Consider the following 18,993-nt stretch of genomic DNA (forward strand, 5'->3'; position numbering starts at 1 on the left):
TTGATCATGAGATTTAGCCCGGATAAGAAAGGAGGTAAAGCTGATGCTTTGGGAGAGGCTGATGGCTGGAGGGACTGGATGAGTTTATAAAGCAAATTGACAATGAGTAAGGGTAAGAACTTGAGCAAAGGCCTTGAAAGAGGCCTCCTCATTAACAAAAAGTCAAGGGAGTGTTTGCAATGGTCATGATTTGGGTATCCAGAGATAAGCTTGGGTTGAACACATCATAGCAAGGAGAAATCCAATTCAACACACATTTATTGAGAACTCATTTTGCAGAACTAACACTTCAGGAAGCAAAGGTTAAACGTTTCCTCTCCAAAGATGACATGTATAATGATTTCCCTCGTCCCCAGCTTCATTCTTCGTGATGCCAACCAGACCATGGATATGACTTTGCACGTGGAGTTGAATGTTCTAGTTTTAATATTTTCTCTTCACTGGTCCTAGAAAAACATTCCCCCAAAATAGGTGTTTAGATTAAAGGTAGATGTAAGAATAAAGCAAAACAAAATAAAACAAACAAACAAACAGCAACAAAATAGAGAGAAAGAGCAGGGGTGGGTTAAAGCCAGACAGCTCCACCCAGCAGGCAAGGATGGCATGATCACCGAGCATCTTGGAATCCTAGGACAGGTGTGGCCTTCTTTAGCTTATTGTGGGAGGACTTCTCAAAAATCCAGCATGAAGAATTTTTTTGGGAAAATTTTTGGATGTAGTATCTCACTCTAGAATGTCAGTGCTCCGGATGTTGGTTTTTGTCTATGAAGAAAGGCTAGACTCTGAGTTCCATGAAGTTAAGGACTGTGTTGGTCTTGTCATTTTTTATATGTCCATTGCCTACCTTAGTGTCTGACACTTCATAAAACTCAACAAATATTCTCTTTGCCCCGTACAAGTTACAGCTTGGTTTATAAGCCCCAAGTTCCACAGGGGAACCAGTATCTTGTGAGCAGCACACGAAGCTAGGAGTTCCTGGCCGATATACATGTAAAGGTTATTGTCTGCAGGAAGGCCAAAGCTGTGCCTTCCCTCCTGGCATTTATGGTTCGTTCACAGAACTCCCTGTCCAGTCAAGTGTGGCTTTTCCTGTAAACAGTATTGCCTGGTTGCATAACTCACCTTCCAACAGTGGGAGAATCTTTTCATGGATTATGAGCTCTGGAGCCCATCCTGCTCATCTAGAGACATACTTTCTTACAGATATGTTCTCGCATTTCTCTAAGAGCAAATAAGGGACAGCTGTGGAGAGAAATCTCGGATAGTGCTGGAGGCTCACTTCTTGGTGCATTGAGCCTGAGTTAGTTCAATGGAAGAACAGACGAATACCAGCAACCGAGCTCTGGAAAGGTTCCCTTTCCACTAGGACCATTTCCTCCCCCAGGAGGGTCCCATTATTCCATGCACTCCTCCCCTGTGATTATGTAGAGCAGCCGGGGGGTCCTTCTCCTGGAGCCCCTTCCATGCTGTCCACCAGCTCCACTGGGCTCACGTCCGTGTCTATGGGACAGTGGGATTTCAGGGAATGACGACCACTCCATGTCCATGAGTCTCCCCTTGAAGGACTCTACTTTAGATGCTGGTGTTTTACTCACACTTCTTTGAGCGACAAGAATATACACAGAAGCCAGCTTAAGTACCGTCAGTGAGCAGGCAAGAGTCACCGAGGAACAATATGGTGAGAAGGAGGAATGCGAACCAGGTCATCAGGGAAAGAGCCCTTCTCCACAGCTTCCAGAAAAGGAAGCTTGTACTCGGATGTACAAGGAAGCCTGTACTAAGACGTGGAGAGGGAGCTCAGGGGGTCAAGAATGAAGCGTTAGAATAAGTCACAAGCCGTCTTACCTCACTGGGTCTTGAGTCAGGGCCAAACCTGCTGGAAAGTGTGTAAGTCTCAGACTTAGTTTTAAATTTCATGATCTCTCCAAACCACTTTCGGACCTGAAACATCAAAGGAAATATCAGGATGGTTTTTGTTAACATCAGAGAACAGAAAAGCCACTGAGTCAGGAAGAAGATGGAGACTTTATGAAAAAAACTTCCTACAAAGTGTAGCATATACATATGATGCAATGTTATTCAACCTTAAAAAGGAATGAAATTCTGATACATGTTGCAACATTGGTGAACCTTGAAGACATGCTAAGTGAAATATGCCACATACAAAAGAACAAATATTGTATGATTCCATATATGAGATCCTTATAATAAGTAATCAAATTAATCGAGACACAGAGTAGAATCGTGGTGACCAGGGTCTTGGCAGGGGAGGACGGGGTGTTGTTCCCTAATGGGAACAGGGTTCAATTTGGGACGATGAGAAAGTTCTGGAGATGGGTGGTGGTGATGGTTGCACAATGCAAATGCACTTAAAGCCACTGACCTGTACACTTAAACATGGCTAAAATGGTAAATTTTATCTTACATGTATTTTACCACAATATTTTTTTTCCACATTACAGAATACATCTTTGTCATAGAAAATTTATGACATATGCAAATTCAAAGGAAGAAAATAGACATCACACATAATTCCTCAATCTAGGGAAAATCACGGATGATGTCTTGGTGGTATCCTTCCATATGTCTTGGTTTGTGGCCCCCAGAAGCAGACCCTGAGCCGCAGGTTCAAGTGTAACGAGTTTATTTGAGGGGTGCTGCCAGGAAACACTAGTAGGTCAATGGGGAAGTGAGACAAGGAAGGGAAGGCAGCCGGTAAAGGGTGCATAATCCTTTCCACTGTGGGCAACTGAGGCTCAGTCCCATTGGGGGAGTTCTTGGACAGCACTGGACACCCCTCGGAGTCATCCCACCTCAGGGACAGAGGAGCTGGGACACTTATCCACCAGCCCTCAGCAGTCATTGGTTGATTGCTGCTCTCAAGGCCAGTACTGTCTGTAGCCACCAGCTTGCTCCATGCATGGGCCAGGCATGTCCCATGGGCAGAAAGAAGCTCAGAGGCACGGAGTCACAGGTGTCTGCAATGAGCAACCCTGAGCAGGAAGAGATGAATGCCAAAGGGACACGAGAGGGCCATTGACAGCATCTGCTACACCAAGATTTCCCAGCCTTGGCATTACTGACATCTTGGGTTGGGTCACGCTTTTTGCTGGGGGCCGTCCTGTGCACTGCAGGACACTGAGCAGCATCCCTGGCCTTGGCCCACGAGATGCCAGTAGCGCTCCTCCTCAAGGTGTGTCCCCAGACATTGCTGAATGTTCCCCCCGCAGGAGGGGGCAAAATGACTTGAGAACCATTGTGCTTTGCCATATACACCCATACCCACACATAAATAAATACATAACAATAACATAAACAATAACTGTTTATATACGTTATATAAACAAATAGAACGTTTCTGGAGTAATGTTTTGAAACTTGCTTTCTCACGAATATATTTTGAATGTCCTTCCAGTCATAAAATATTCTTGTGCCTGGACAAAAATCAACATCCGAACGTTCAAGGTTTTTGGTCGTCCATTGCTCTCTAGAGTGTCTGCTCTGTCAGCTCAGTTGTTTCCTTTCCCGAATCCTTGAGGAGCTCTTTTTCCTTTTCTAGTTAGGTCCTTTGGGCACATGGATGCAGAGTGAGGAAAAGACAGAAGGAAGGAGGAAGGGAGGGAAGGGGAGGGAGAAAGGGGGAGGAAGAAAGAAAGGGAAAGAAGGGGAGGAAGAGGAGGAGGAGAGGGAAGAAGAAGAAGGAGAAGGAGGAGGGGGCGAGGACCAGGAAAGAAGGAGTATCAGTCAGGACAGGTTTGCTGCAGGAGCAAACAAGCTCAAAGTCTTAGTGGCTGAACTCAACAAAGGTATACCCGGACTATGTGTCATCTTCAAGGCCTTTGAGAAGAACAAACAAAGAACGTGAGTAATTTTGTATTTCTTCTGGTTGCTGAATTGTGTTGTTTGGCCATTGTACCTCTTGACACGGACCATGTGGATCCCAGCTTCACTGGGGATCCAGCCTTTCACAACATTTTATTTAATGGCTGCATAGGATCCTGTTCTATAGATGTGATACGATTTAACTAAATCTAGGTAGAGGTATGTCCGCGTTGTTCAGTAGTATACAGTGGGGTTGCATCTTGCCAGGGCTTCAGTTCCAGAGCCAGCAAGCAGTGCAAATGGTCCCTGAGCACCCTCAGTGAGGCGCCCTCTCAGAGGCTCACCTCAACAAGCCCAAAGCAGCCTGTGTTTCCCTGGTTTAGACCCACAACGCTCTTTCTTCTGCAGCCTGCAACACTGTTTCTTTTGTTTCAGCTGGAGACGCCGTGAATTGGCTTGTATTTGCTAGCCATATTGAATGCAAAATATATATCTTGAAAAAGTGGAAGCTTGCACTATGAGATCCCTCAGGAACTGAAATGGACTGAGGGAAGAGCACACCTAAGTCTGTTTCATTGTGCTCACTCAGGTGCCACCCAGGAGAGTTGCCTACAGTTTTATTTGGCTGTACTATAAGCTACAGCTGCTATAACGAGACAGATGAACCGATGGACGTGTGGACGGGCATGTGATCAAGCACACTCAGCACAATGTTAATTACAGCATCTAGGTGATTGGTATATATGTGTTCACTGTACAATTCTTTCAACTTTTCTGTATGTTTGAAAATGTTTGTAACAAAACATTGGAAAAATTAGCTTATTATGTAATGTAATTAACACATATTAGTATGAAGACTATTCCATCACGTGGAAATGTGTTTAAGAATTCATGTTAAGTGGTGTGGTAGATGGAATTATTGACCTCCATTATTCACTATTCTGCTGTAGTTATGCCTTATGGTGGGTGGTGCATTCTTCTCCCATTGACTTTGGGCTTGACATGTGACTTTTTTTGGCTAACATGCTATTGTACTGGAGGTGGTACAAACAGAAATCACAAGACCTGAAATGGCTGTGCCCAGTAGGACTTGCTTTTTTGTGGTTTTGCCATTGTCATGAGAAGAGCTTATGTTGGGGAGCTGCTCCCCTTTCTTCCAAGCTTCAGGATGAGTCCCAAAGAGCAGGCCTAAACATCATCTGAATCCCGGAGCCAAGCCATGCGAGCCCAGCCAGGATCAGCTGAGGCCCAATCAACCTGCAGCCTCAAGAAGGAGAAAAGTAAATATTCGTGTTTAAGCCACTGAGATTTTTGAGGTTGTTTGTTACACAGCAAAAGCTCACTATTACAAATGGGAAAGCTGAAGAAAAACACATTTCCTTCATGTAACAATTATTTAATTTCTGTAAGCCTTTAATAAATTGATGTATCTTACAATCGATAGCATATTAAAGTAGAGAAAATACAAGCAGTGTTTACACACTGCTCACAAGCTCATATGAAAATTTGGAGAACATGGATTTAAATGTTCATTAACCAACATACCTCCAAATCTTTCTTAACTGTAAAACAGTTAAAAAAAGAAAGAGGTCAACATTTACCTGCTGGCTGAGGAGGCAGTACACCAGGAAGATGAAGACGCCCTGCAGGCTGTTGATGATGGTGAAGAGGTAGGCCATGACACGGGCAGCTGGACCCACCTGCAGGATTCCCAGACACCACGTGCAGCCCAAGATGAAGAGCTGAGCTGTAGCTTTAAATGTCAGCATCCTGGGGAGAGTCATAAACAAGGATATAGAAAAGCTAATGGTGGATGTGGACACCCCCGTAGCATAGTCGTTAATGGTGAGGACGCCGGAGCTAGATTGCCTGGTTTTAAACCCAAGGCAGCACTAACCAACTGTGTGACCTTGGGCCAGTACTTTATCTTCCTGTAACTCACCTTCCTCATCTTGATAATACCCTATTTCACAGAGTTGCTGAGAAGACTACTTAAGACTTTAACATATGTAAAGTATTTAGGACAGCATATAGGACAAAATCAGTATCATACATAAAGCATTCTCAAACTGAGTGCTTTTTGTCTCTATGTCTACATGTCATTTATGGATGGAGGCGTCATATAATTTGTTACTCACACAGGGAGGCGTTTGAGATTAAAAGGGGTGCTAATTAATAATTACGAAGGGTCAATAGGCATAAACTGGGACTGTCCCAGGCAAGCCGAGATGTAAGACCACCTTACTTATTGATCTATATATCCCTAATTTTAAAATATAATATGATATAAGTGAGAAAAGCTAGTTGAGGAACCATTTGCACAGTGTGATGCTGTTGTGGGCATGCCTGTTTGTTCTACAGAAAGCGCACAGGAAAAGGTCTGGGGAAAATATCACACATATCAGATCACACAGTTTGTTACCTCTGGCTTCCGGGGGACGTGGAAATCTCAGCAAGGGGGGGAGTTAGCCACTGACACTTTTTACTTTATATATTTAGAAAATACTAACAGATTTTTAACAAAAGTGTTTTATGATTAAAATAAAAGTAACAACAAATTACAAGAAATTGAAAATGATGCTGCAAAATCCAAAAGTACTCATAGCCCCAAATTCTTTGAAATAGTATTGTGCAAAATATATTTGAATCTAAATCCTTCCTATTGCATCTCATGTTGAGTGGCAGAAACTGCTGGCTTTTTCTGTCTCCTCTTCTTCCTTCTAGTGTTAGAGCCCCTCCCTTTTTGAGTTTTACCTAGGACACATAGCTACCCAGCTAGAGACTACATTTCCCAGCCTCCCTTGCAGTAGGTGTCACCATGTGACTGAGGTCTTGCCAATAGGATATGAGCAAATACGAAACGTGCAACTCCTTTTTGAGGAAGATTTGCCCTCAGCTAACATCTGTTGCCAATCTTCCTCTTTTTGTATTTGAGCCACCGCCACTGCATGGCCACTGACAGATGAGTGGTGTAGGTCTGTGGCCAGGAATCGAACCCTGGCCGCCAAGGCAGAGTGCACCGATCTTAACTTCTAGGCCACCAAAGCGGCCCTGAAATGCACAACTTCTATGTCAATGCCTTTCTGTGGACGGGATGCTGGCAAAGACAACATCCTAGGGGATGGTGGAGAAAGCTGGAGCCCCTGGATCGCTGTGGGGAGAGCCTCCCCAGAACCCTGGCTGCTCACCTCTGGGCTGTGACAGGAGAGTGAAGTAAACCTCTATTTCATTCTTTTTTTGGGTCTTTTTGTTACAGCAGCAGAGCCTATACACTAGTAATACAGCTGCTCATTAACTGTGAGAATGGGAGATGGCAGTGGCCTTGCTGGTCCCTGGAGCCTGGTTGTGGAGTTTATACGTGTACGGACGCATAAGAGGTGAGCAGAGGACAAGTGGGTCAGAAGATACCATTTGCCCCATTTTACCTTATATTCTGGATGGTTGACACTTCACTGTTGAGAGAGGAAAATTTCTTTTTCAAAATCCAGAGGACCAAGAGAAAAAATACGAAATTCACCTGCAGGAATGATACAGACCATGCAGAATGCAAGTTAAAACACTGTCCCGCGTGCTCTGTGATTGCACACGACACCCGCCTCCCTGCACACGGGGCCGAACTGGCAGAAGGTGGAAAAATAAAATCACATGACTGAGAAAATGCACGCCCCCTGTACTGTCTGGTGCCCAGAGCGTCTGGCCCTGCCTCTTCGGTCAGAACACGGGAGCCAGCTTCTCACTCACACAGACAATGGCACAGACGGGGCCAAGGAAACTCCAGTTCAATCCCTGGTCCAGGTGGAGCCAGCAGCTGGGAAGACGCAAAAGGAGACAGGAAGAGGGATAAGAGGAGGAACGTGATTGAACACCAAGCAACACCTTTTCCTAACAGAATGTCCAACGTCTCCTGACACTGTCAGCTGGTGACAGGGAAGCCTTTGACGTTCGCTCCATGTGTTAACACTACATTAAACACTTGTAAGCACAGTCCTGTGGAATTTTCACACCAGCATTGTGAGGGTGGGGTCATGGGGACAACTTATCCCCATTTCACTATGGAGGGGACTGAGACTTGAGGACTCGGGGTCTCAAATTATGGGAGGGATGAAGCTGGTATCTAACTGCAAAACTGCCTCCTTCTAGAATCTTCCATGCTCTTACTGTCATCTTTCCCTGCCTCACTGGGAAAGAGGTTAGAGCTGTCACACTCCAGGGGAAAGCAGAGTGCATTTATGTGGGTATCCCAATCGTCATCATTAACACTGCCCTCAACACTGTCCACGGCACAGTGAGAGTCAAGCTCACCGATCATGTGTTCCATAAAGGTGAGGCCGGGATGCTGCAGAAATGGCCACGATCACGGCGGGGACTCCATAGCCTACCGGGAACATGAGCCACTTCATGAATCTGTTCATGTTTGAGTAGTTGACCACCGTCAGGTTGCGCGCAGTGAGGAAGAGGTTCAGGCCCTCCAGCAGCATCCAGGTGAAGGAGGCCAGGTAGAGATAGTGTAAGGCGCCCGCGATGACGGCGCACAGCACCTGGGGGAGGAGTGAGGCGTCACCAGGAGGGACTGTCGGGGTGGAGTGTGGCCCCAGGACCTCTCCCGTGCCTTGCCATTGGGGAGAAGTCTGATGCGTATGAAGGAGCGGTCAGAGAGGGTTTGTCATCTAGTTGCATCAGTCAATGTGACATTAGTCACTCACCCCCAACCTTCCCCAGGACCCAAGATCATTTCATTAAGGCATCCAGGGCAGTGTGGCTCCATGGACCAGCACCCCCTGGGGCAGGCTGGAGGGTCCACTGGGACAGGGTCAGTACCTGGATCTCTGTTCGGTCGATGGCTGTGAGGAAGAGGAGGTGGGCCAGGAAGAGGCAGAGCGAGAGCTGCAGGTGGAGCGAGGTGCTGGTGTTCTGGATGGCTCTGCACAGCAGGAAGGTGAGGGCCGCCAGGAGGAGGCACAGCAGAGAGAGGCTCAGCCCCACATAGGTGATCACATCTAGCACGGGATCCTCCTCCTGGGACCCAGCAAAGAGGAGACCAGAGTCACCCCTTCCTGCTCCGGGGTTACGATTTCCCGCCTTGGATCAGGCCATCCCAGACACAGGCACAAAGCCAGATGACAGAGGGTGAGAAGTGTCTCTCAGACTAAGTCTTTTTTTCAGCTTTATTGAAGCGTATTTAATAGACAAAATATCGCCCATGTTGAAGGCACACACGTGATGAGTTTGGACGTGGGCATCTGTGATACCACCCCCACAATCAAGGTAGTAAACATATCCATCACCTCCAAAAGCCTTCCTGTCTCTCTCTTTCTTTTTCTTTTTGTGGTGAGAACACAACATGAGAGCCACCCTCTCAGCCAGTTTTTCAGTGCACAGCACCATGCTGTGAACTGTAGGCTCTACGTCGCACGGCAGGTTCAAGCTGAAAGGCGGAGATATGCCAGACTCAGTCTTGCACCCGAGGAGCCGTACAAAACCTGTGGAGCAGAGGCTGTTAACCCTTCTCAGGCACCTGCACCTGCCCTTTAGTTCTGTCCGTGGCTCCAGGGACCCTGCCGAGGGTGCTCCTCCTGCCACGTGAGTGAGCCCCGATATGCCCCAGCACTTCGTCACAAGTGCCAGGATGGAAATGCACCTGGAAGCTGCCCTCAGACGTTGACAGTTGGCGCCTGGTGGGCACATGTCCCAGCTGCCTCGCGCCTGTGTGGACGCCTCTGCGGCGCACGTCCTCCCGTCTCTCCCCAAAATACACAAAGGGATTAAGCCCCGGTTGCCCGTCCATGGGCTAACTTTGTCTTCAATGCATTGTTTACTGGAGGCCTTCTCTTCCCTGTGTCACTCCCCTGCTGCCCTGCTGGTGTGTCCTGGGCTCACCTCCCAGAGAAACTAGTTGCCCTCACATCCCCGCCTCGGGATTGCTTGCGGGAGACCCCAAACTGACACCCTGTGTAATCCAGCTCCTCAGAACTCATCTCATCAAAGACGGGGACCAGGGATCTGAGGAGCCACATGGACTCAGCGAGACTCACCAATGGGAAATGACAGCGCCATCCCTTATAATTATACGGAGATTTTCGCTTATTTCAATGCCACTTTATAGAACTTTTAAATACTTTGTTTTTTTTAACCTTAAAAAGTTGTGAAATATAAGACACACATAGAAAAGAGCATAAATGTCAATGTATGATATGATTAATAATTATTACAGAAACTCTCTGACCATGAACTAGTCTCTGGACTCTATTCCAGGAGCTCCTCCCAATTGCAAGTCACCTTCTCCCCCAGAGGAAGCCAGGATCCTCTTATGGTAACAATTCTTGCTCTTCTTTATAGCTTTACCACGTATGTATGCAACCCCTGAGACTATAGGTTAGTTGTCTTTTTCAGCTTTATATAGACGGAACAATATTCTGTTCCATACAGTCACTTAGGAACCCATAATGGCAGAGGCTTCACCAGCTTGTAGCTGAGCCCTCTGGAGGATGTTCCCTCACCATCGCGGTGGAGGATCCCACCAGGGATTTCTATGCTTCATCCCAGAAAAGTAGCATTGCATTTAATAGCACCCAACAGGAAGCAACCTGGATATCCATTAATTGTAGAATGGATAAGTAAATTATAGTACAGCCAAGCAAGGGAATATTATACATCAATGAAAATGAATGCACTAAATCAATTTCATAATTGTAATGCTGAATGAAAGAAGTGTTTTATGTTTTCAAACTTATTTTTCCTTTCCCACTGCCCTGTGCAATAGGAGAGGAAGAGATTTGCACCAAGGCTGTTCTGAGGGTACCACTTCCAACCCTGCAAGAAGGAGAGGGATGTGGGACTCCCCGTGTGCCGCCACCAAGCTCGTATCATCAGTGCATCCTCCGACCCCCACCTGGGATATGCGTCCAGGCTGCCTTCTCCCACCACCTCAACCGCTGCCACCGAATCTCTCTGCGAGTCCACTCTTGCTGCACCACCGTCTGTTCTCGACCCAGGAGCCAAGGACATAAATATGCAGCACCCCAGAGGCAGATCCTCCATTGCCTTCCCGTCGCAATTCACAGGAAATTGAAATTCCCGACCACGGTGTTTGAGGTCCGACACGTTTCCCTGCTCCCCTCTCTCCACCTGTCTCCTTCCACCTCCCCCATCTCACTCTGCTCCGGCCACACTGCTTTCTGGAACACACCAGGCTTGCTCCTTCTTCGGGACCTTTACATGTACATGTTTCTCTTCTTGGGATGCTTTTCCCTAAGACTTTTCCTACTGACTTTTTTAGGGGTTAAAAGGTTCAGGGACCCAATTCCAATGTTTGCATTTGTGGGTTTTTCCCGCAAGCCAACGAACATTTCTTGGACACCAGCTGGGAGTCCTACAATTCAACTCAATTCTGACCCTATTTACCTGGAGATGGTGTCAAATCCTGCGGGCTGAAGGCTCAGCTCCACAAGATTGTCCTCCGCCCCCGCCCCCTTCAGAAGCCGGCTGCAAACCCAGGTCGTCGCCTGTGCTTCTGACGGCCACAGACCGGAGGTTCCCACGACCTTCTCTCCTTGGGTTTGATTAAGTTGCTAGAGCAGCTCATAGAACTCAGTGAAATATTCCACTTACTAGATCACTGGTTTGTTAGAAAAGGACATAACCCAAGCACAGCCAGTGCAGAAGATGCACATGGAGCTTCATGCCTTCTCCCAGCGTGTCACTTCCCCAGGTCTCCACACGCTCCAACCTGGAAGCTCTCTGAAGGGTTTCTGTGGGGCCTTCACCACACAGGCAGGATGGACCCACTGAAAGCCAGCCCCTCTCCCCTCCCCGGAGGCTGGGAGTGGGATGGACGGTTCCAACCCTCTAATCACTGGGTCGGTTGCCCTGGCAACTTGGCCCCCACCCTTAGGGGCTTTCCCAAAGGAAATGCCAGGGTTTTAGGAGCTCTGTGCCAGAAAAGGGGAGAGGAGCAAATATACATTTCTTACTATTAATCACAGTACTGCAGACATAAAATCCAAATAATATAAAATCAATGATTTTACAGCGAACAATTCAGCGGCATTTAGTACATTCACCATGTTGTGCAACCACCACCTCTATCTAGTTCCAAACATTTTCTTCCCCACAAAGTAAGACCCCAGGCCCGTTACGCAGGGTCTGCAGCCCCCAACTCCCCCCATTCCTTCCTCTCCCCAGCACCTGAGAATCACTGATCTGCACCTGTCTCCATGGATTTTCCCATTCTGGACGCTCCATATCAACGGAGTCACACGCTGTGTGATCTCTTGTGTCTGCTCCTCTCACTCAGCGTGAGGCTTTGGGGTTCATCTGCATGGTAGCGCTACTGGCTCTTAATGTCCAGATTTCCGCTCAGTCACTTAATTCTGACGGACGCCCCCGGACCACCTGTCAGAGCAGCACGCCTTCTGCAGGCGCTCCAGCCACTCCCTCTCCTGCATTTTCTTCACAGCACTTACCGTCACCCACTAGGGGCTCAAATAGGATCAGGTGGGGTGGGTTAAACGTTACATCGTACCTGGCTGCTGACAGCCATGAGAACAGCGAAGCTGGACAGGTGGGTGGAATTGCATATGGTGTGACTTTCATTCACTTTGTTCAGGAAACAGCCATCCGTGGACCAGCGACCCTTTGTGGTTTCCCAGTAGACGCAGAAGACCTTGTTTCTGTGGTGCCTCATCTGAAAACAGAATGGGCTGGTCACGTTCTTGCTGAGGAGGGACCACTCCCGGAGTGTCGGTCCACGTGGGTGGGGGGCGAACGAGGAGACACCTGGGTTAGGAGTGACTTGGGCGATTTCTGTTTTAAGTGAAGAGGATGGCAGCCAGGACACCTGCCCCCTAGTCCCAGCTCTATTGGGATTCCACGTGACGTAGGACAAGATCATCTCCCTCTCTGGGAGGCAGAATTTTATAAGATATCCTTGGTTTCAGGACTTTCTCCTCCACTATGGGAGTCAGACAGAAAAAGAGTGTAAGGCCCACATAAATTTTTCTTCCACCTACTCTCTAGGCCAAATAACCCTTCACGTCAGTTCTGCCTCTGACCTCTTACAGCACAATAATTGCTCAGGTGATGAGAGGAGTAACCTAGGAGAGAAACGTCATCAGGAAGGACAATAAAATCAGCTTTCAACCTCTTTGTCTTTGTCCCAAGGGCTTCCAGAGCATTACTTCCTGGGGCCAAGGAGGCGAGTTGAATCTCTCCTGTTTGGGGGCTGTGTCTCCTTTCATAACTCACTGGACCATCCCCAGATTTCTTGCTCCACTCCCACTGCCCCATGCCATACATCAAAAATTCTATTTCTAGATTTTATGTATCAGGTAGAGAAAACCTACATTTACCAACCTCCCTCCACTTAACCCTTATTTAAAAAAAAATTTAATTTATTTTTCCCAGTTTTATTGAGATAGAATTGACATAACGTTGTGTGAGTTTAAGGCACACACGCAGTGATTTGATAAATGTACATATGCAGAATAATCATCACAATAAGCCTAGTTGACATCTGTCACCTCACAGAGGTACAATGTTTGTCTTGTGGTGGGAACTGTTAAAAGCTACTGTCTTAGCAACTGTGGGATATGTTGTCAAATACCACAATACGGTGTTAATTAGAGGCACCGCGCTGTAGGTTGGTGCATCCCCAGACCTTATTCGTCTTGTCACTGGACGTTTGCACCTTCTGATCATCTTCCCCTATTTCCCACACCTCCTGTTCTTGGCGACCACCAATCGGTTCTCTGTTTCTATGTTTTGGTGTTTTAAGATTCCACATATAAACGAGATCACATAGTATTTATCTTTCTCAGTTTGACTTATTTCACTGAGCATAAGGCCCTCAAATCTCATCCATGTTGTTGCAAGTGGCAGAGTTTCCCCCAACTCTTATTTTCTTAACAGAGTGAAAGAGAGGAGAGTAAATGAATTTTATTGTGTCTATGTCTGGCTATTGACCCTCCTGCCTTCAAGAATTAAGGCAGAGAATGGGAAAAGGTAATGGGTTAAATAAAAGTCTCTTTTCTGATCAAGTTATGTAGTCTTAATAACTAATACCAGTCTTCTGTGCGAGGATGGGCATTATCTCCCTGCTCAAGTTTCACAGATGTAGGAGGTGCCTGCAGCTAAAATAATTCTGTGCGCTGGAATAACTCTTCCCAAGAGAAATATCATGCGAGCTGCTTATGTGATCTGAAATTTCCTACCAGCCATGTTAAAAAAGGTAAACAGGTCGAATTAATTTTAATAATATATTTTATTTAAAATAGTTTATATTTCATATTCAAAATAGTATCTTTTAATATGTCAATATAAATCAATACATATAATTAGTATAAAAATTATGAAGGAGATATTTTACACTCCTTTTTTTCTTACTAAGTATTCAAAATCTGGAAATGCTACATCTAAATCCAGAAACACTAAGTCTTCAAAATCTCAGTTCACTTGACAAAGGAGCTGAGGGCCTACAATGGAGAAAAGAAAGTCTTTTCAACAAATGGTGCTGGGAAAACTGGACAGCAACATGTAAAAGAATGAAAATTGACCATTCTTTTTCACCATTCACCAAAATAAACTCAAAATGATTCAAAGACCTAAAGCTGAGACCTGAAACCATAAGGCTTCTAGAAGAAAATGTAGGCAGTACAATCTTTGACATCAGTGTTAAAAGGATCTTTTCAGACACCATGTCTTCTCAGACAAGGGAAACAACAGAAAGAATAAACAAATGGGACTTCATCAGACTAAAGAGCTTCTTCAAGGCAAATGAAAACAGGATTGAAACAAAAAAAACAACCCACTAACTGGGAAAAAATATTTGCAAGTCATAGATCCAACAAAGGCTTAATATCCATAATATATAAAGAACTCACACAACTCAACAACAAAAAATCAAATAACCTGATCAAAAAATGGGCAGGAGACATGAACAGACATTTCTCCAAAGAAGATATATGGATGGCCAATAGACACATGAAAAGATGTTCATCATCGCTGATCACCAGGGAAATGTAAATCAAAACTACTCTAAGATATCACCTTACACCCATTAGAATGACAAAACTAACTAAAACAAATAGTAACAAATGTTGGAGAGGTTGTGGAGAAAAAGGAACCCTCATACACTGCTGGTGGGAATGCAAACTGGTGCAGCCACTATGGAAAACAGTATGGAGATTCCTCAAAAAATTAAAAATAGAACTTCCATACAACCCAGCTATCCCACTACTGGGTAGCTATCCAAAGAGCTTGAAGTCAGCAATTCCAAAAGTCCCATGCACCCCAATGTTCATTGCAGCATTATTTACAATGGCCAAGACGTGGAAGCAACCTAAATGCCCATCAACAGATAAATGGGTAAAGAAGTTGTGGTATATATATACAATGGAATACTACTCAGCCATAAAAAAGAACAAAGTCGTCCCATTTGCAACAACATAGATGGACCTTGAGGGAATTATGTTAAGTGAAATAAGCCAGATAGAGGACAATCTCTGTATGACTCCACTCATATGAGGAATTTAAAAATGTAGACAAAGAGAACAGATTAGTGGCTACCAGGGGAAAGATGGGGTGGGGGGTGGGCACAAAGGGTGAAGTGGTGCACCTACAACACAACTGACAAACAATAATGTACAATTGAAATTTCACAAGATTGTAACCTATCATTAACTCAATAAAAATTAAAAAAAAAAAATCTCGGTTCAGACCTGCCACATTTCTAAGGCTCAATAGCTACAGGTGGCTCCTGGCTACCATATTGGATGACACAGGTCCACAACCACTGATAAGAGGAGAATCAAGTTGTGCAGTCTACCTGCATGAAACCTAAGTGAGTTCAACTGCAGCTTTGACCCACCTCCACGTGCTGAAAACTCAGAGTCAGAGGATTGGAGAGGGAGATGTTCCTCTTGGGTCCAATACCAGCACTCACTACGTGGGAGTTCAGGCGAATTTGATGCGTCTCATTCTTCTCTTCAAAAAAAGTTGCATTTATGATGTTTCCGAGAGAGGAGTATGAAATGAAGGCGACCGCGCTGGGACCTGAGGAAACAGAAAAACGGAGTCTTACAAAGTGCCACCATTCCTCCTGTCCCTCTTCCCCACCTCACAGCTGCTATGCTCCCATGATCTCCACACCTGCACAGGTGTGCCCAGGAAGCTCGTTCTTCCTCTCATGCTCTTCCTACCCAAATGTAACTCATCCTCAAAGACTCAGTTCAAACCCAGCCTCTGGCTCAAGAAGTCTTCTCCAGCAGCTTATGGTGCTTCTTTCTCTGTACTCGTGTTCCAAAAAAGCTGTTGCTACACAGGTGAGAATTCAACTCTCCTCTCATTATTTCACGTAGATTGAGTCCTATTTTCCCAACAGGCACTAAACTTCTTGAGTGACTATACAGGATGTTTTATTTGGAAACCACAGGGCCCCCTGCACAGTGCCAAGCATGTGGTAAATGCTGAATTCTCTTAAAATATCTTCTTCAGTTCCTAAAAAAGTTTAATTTATATTTCAAACATCCAGAAAAGTATTTAAAAAGACACAACTGACAACTACATCCAGAGTTAACATATACTATCAATTTTCCATAAAACTTCAAAGTTATTTTTTAAGGAAATAAAATGTTTTACATTACTAATTACTAGGGAAATGCAAATTAAAACCACAATGAAATATCATCTCACGCCAATCAGAATGGCTATTATTAAAAAGACCAGAAATAACAAGTGTTGGAGGGATGTGGGGAAGAGGGAACCCTCATACACTGCTGGGGGGAATGTAAATTGGGAAACAGTATGGCGATTTCTCAAAAAATTAAGACTAGAAATACAATGTGATCCAGCTATTCCACTTCTGAGTATTTATCCAAAGAACATGAAAACAATAATTTGAAAAGATATATTCACCCCTATGTTCATTGCAGCACTATTCACAATAGCCAACACTTGGGAACAACTTAAGTCCCCATCAAAGGATGAATGGCTAAAGAAGATGTGGTGTATATAGATAATGGAATACGACTCAGCCACAAAAAGATGAAAACTTGCCATTTGTGACAACACGGATGGACCTTGAGGGTATTATGCTAAGTGAAATAAGTCAGAGGGAGAAAAACAAATACTGTATGATTTCACTTGTATGTAGACAATATAAAACAAACACATAGACATGGAGAACAGATCGGTGGTTACACAGGGGAAGGGGTGGAAGGAGGGTGGAAAGGAAGATGGGGCACACGTGTGTGGCGATGAATGGCACCTGGACTTTCGGTGGTCAGTACAGTGTGTCTATGTAGAAGATGAACTATAATGGTGTCCACTGGAAATTTGTGTAATATTTTAAGCCAACGTTACCTCAATAAAAAAAAGTGAAAAAAAGAAAGTGTTTTAGATATAGCTAAACCTCCCACTATTTCATGCTTTCTTCCTCTCCAGAAATAATCACAGACTTGAAGTGCAGCCTTCCGTGAGTGTTTTTGTGACTTACTATGTATGCGTTTCTATAACAATATATAGTGTTGTTTCCTGTGTTTAAAAACTCACATAAATGGTATCCCACTTTGGATATTTTTTTCCAACTTTCTTTTGTGGTTCCAGTTAATATTTTCAAGGTTTAGTCCTACTAGTACATGTATATTTGGTTAATTTTTTTACTTAACGTAGTGTATCACATTATTTGATACACCACAATTTCTGTGTTGTAAGAGTAAATGATACAATTTTGACGAGGAGAAACAGAAAACGAAATACAATCCATACAAAATTCCACTACTCAGAGATAATCACTGTTGGAGTTCTAGATTTTTTCTAGGCATCTATTTGTGCATCCAAATATACACGCATGTCCAAAAGTTGTTAATGGGTGAAAGCTATGACCGGATTTCCTTCCAGTGGAAAACTGCCTATTGGGGATTATCTGGTTCTTTGGGGGTGCTGCATCTTTTATTGACTTTCTATTGCCAAGCAATTTCACAACTCTGTTAGATGGAGAGGGCATAGAAGATAACATGTAGAAACTGATAATAGCACAAATGGTTCTTTCTGGTAAACAAATGGCAAGCAAGAGGATATATTGGAGCATATGAGGAAGCCATAATTCAGCCTGACCTTGTTTTTCCAGAAGGGTCTGGTGTAGCCATTGAGCATGCATTGTACATCTGCTTTAAGCATTTGCTACGTCCCAAAGACAAGAACAAATGCCCTTAAGATAAAGGTGCAACTTCCCCCCACATTGACATTTCCTTAAGGATAAGCATCTCTCCCTAGACTAGGAACCAATTGCTGTGCCCACCTGTGACCACCCAACTCGAGACAGCAGACCTGCTACCTGCTGTGTCCATCAATTGCTGTGTGGACAGAACAGTCTCATGACTATTGTAAAAGGGACATTCCAATCATATGCGATGCATGCTCTTTGTTCCAAGACGGTGTGTGACCACTCTGTGACCTCAGCTTCTTTGGTTCCCTTCCTTCCTTGGGGAAGGAAGCCTCTGGGCTACACTAGTCCTCAGATCTGGTTCAGAATAAACTCACCCTAATTTCATTTATAGATTGGTTATGGATTATTTTTGTCCACATTTCTTGGTGTAGTCATGGCAGGATTTTAGAGAAACCCACCAGAGACTACCTGGAATGTACACTGAACCAGCATTTGGTACCAATAGGGGCCCATTGAGCCCCCCAGCTCACTGCATTCTTCAGGTGACCCTGGCAAGTTCTGAAACCTTGATCTCTTATTTTAAGTTGATGGTCCAAGAGTTTGTAAGAGCTGTTTCAAAGCTTAAGACTCAGTGTCTTAAGGGGGTACTGGTACATACCCTCGGTAAGAGGAACCTAGGGGCAATTCCTAGGCCAGGGGAGCCTAGAAGGAACTTTGGAGTGGGTGGGGCAGGCTGACATTTTAATTTGGCTTTAAATTGTAAAGAATTGTGTTTATAAAGTCTGAACAAACTGCTTGATAGAGAAATGAGAGGCTGAACGTGTTCAGCTCTGAAGAAGAGGGACACTGCTCCTTCTGGCCAAAAGACCTTCTCAGGGGACTGAGCACTTCACGGGGAGTGTCAGAGGATCAATAATTGTGATCTGTAGCAGTCCCATAGGGAACTCAACCATCATTCACGTTAATTAATTACGACTCGTCTGGGGAAGCTCACGTAGTGTTGATCACCT

The 18,993-nt window shown here is 44.9% G+C and overlaps 1 protein-coding gene across 1 annotated transcript in view; it reads right to left on the reverse strand.

The window, feature by feature from the left end:
• Positions 1-242: 242 nt before the first annotated feature.
• The window catches only part of ADGRE3 (adhesion G protein-coupled receptor E3), a 52,568-nt gene continuing 33,817 nt past the window's right edge, over positions 243-18,993 (reverse strand). The window contains exons 7-15 of the mRNA XM_014861664.3: positions 15,686-15,870; positions 12,344-12,505; positions 8,641-8,838; positions 8,125-8,360; positions 7,564-7,630; positions 7,248-7,339; positions 5,424-5,592; positions 1,846-1,941; positions 243-446 (exon numbers count right to left, since the gene is read on the reverse strand). Of these exons, the coding sequence (XP_014717150.1) occupies positions 438-446; positions 1,846-1,941; positions 5,424-5,592; positions 7,248-7,339; positions 7,564-7,630; positions 8,125-8,360; positions 8,641-8,838; positions 12,344-12,505; positions 15,686-15,870 (1,214 nt within the window). The 3' untranslated portion in view covers positions 243-437. The remainder of the gene's footprint in view (positions 447-1,845; positions 1,942-5,423; positions 5,593-7,247; positions 7,340-7,563; positions 7,631-8,124; positions 8,361-8,640; positions 8,839-12,343; positions 12,506-15,685; positions 15,871-18,993) is intronic.

The sequence above is a fragment of the Equus asinus genome, chromosome 20 (genome assembly GCF_041296235.1).
Source record: "Equus asinus isolate D_3611 breed Donkey chromosome 20, EquAss-T2T_v2, whole genome shotgun sequence".
Taxonomy (NCBI): Eukaryota; Metazoa; Chordata; class Mammalia; order Perissodactyla; family Equidae; genus Equus; species Equus asinus.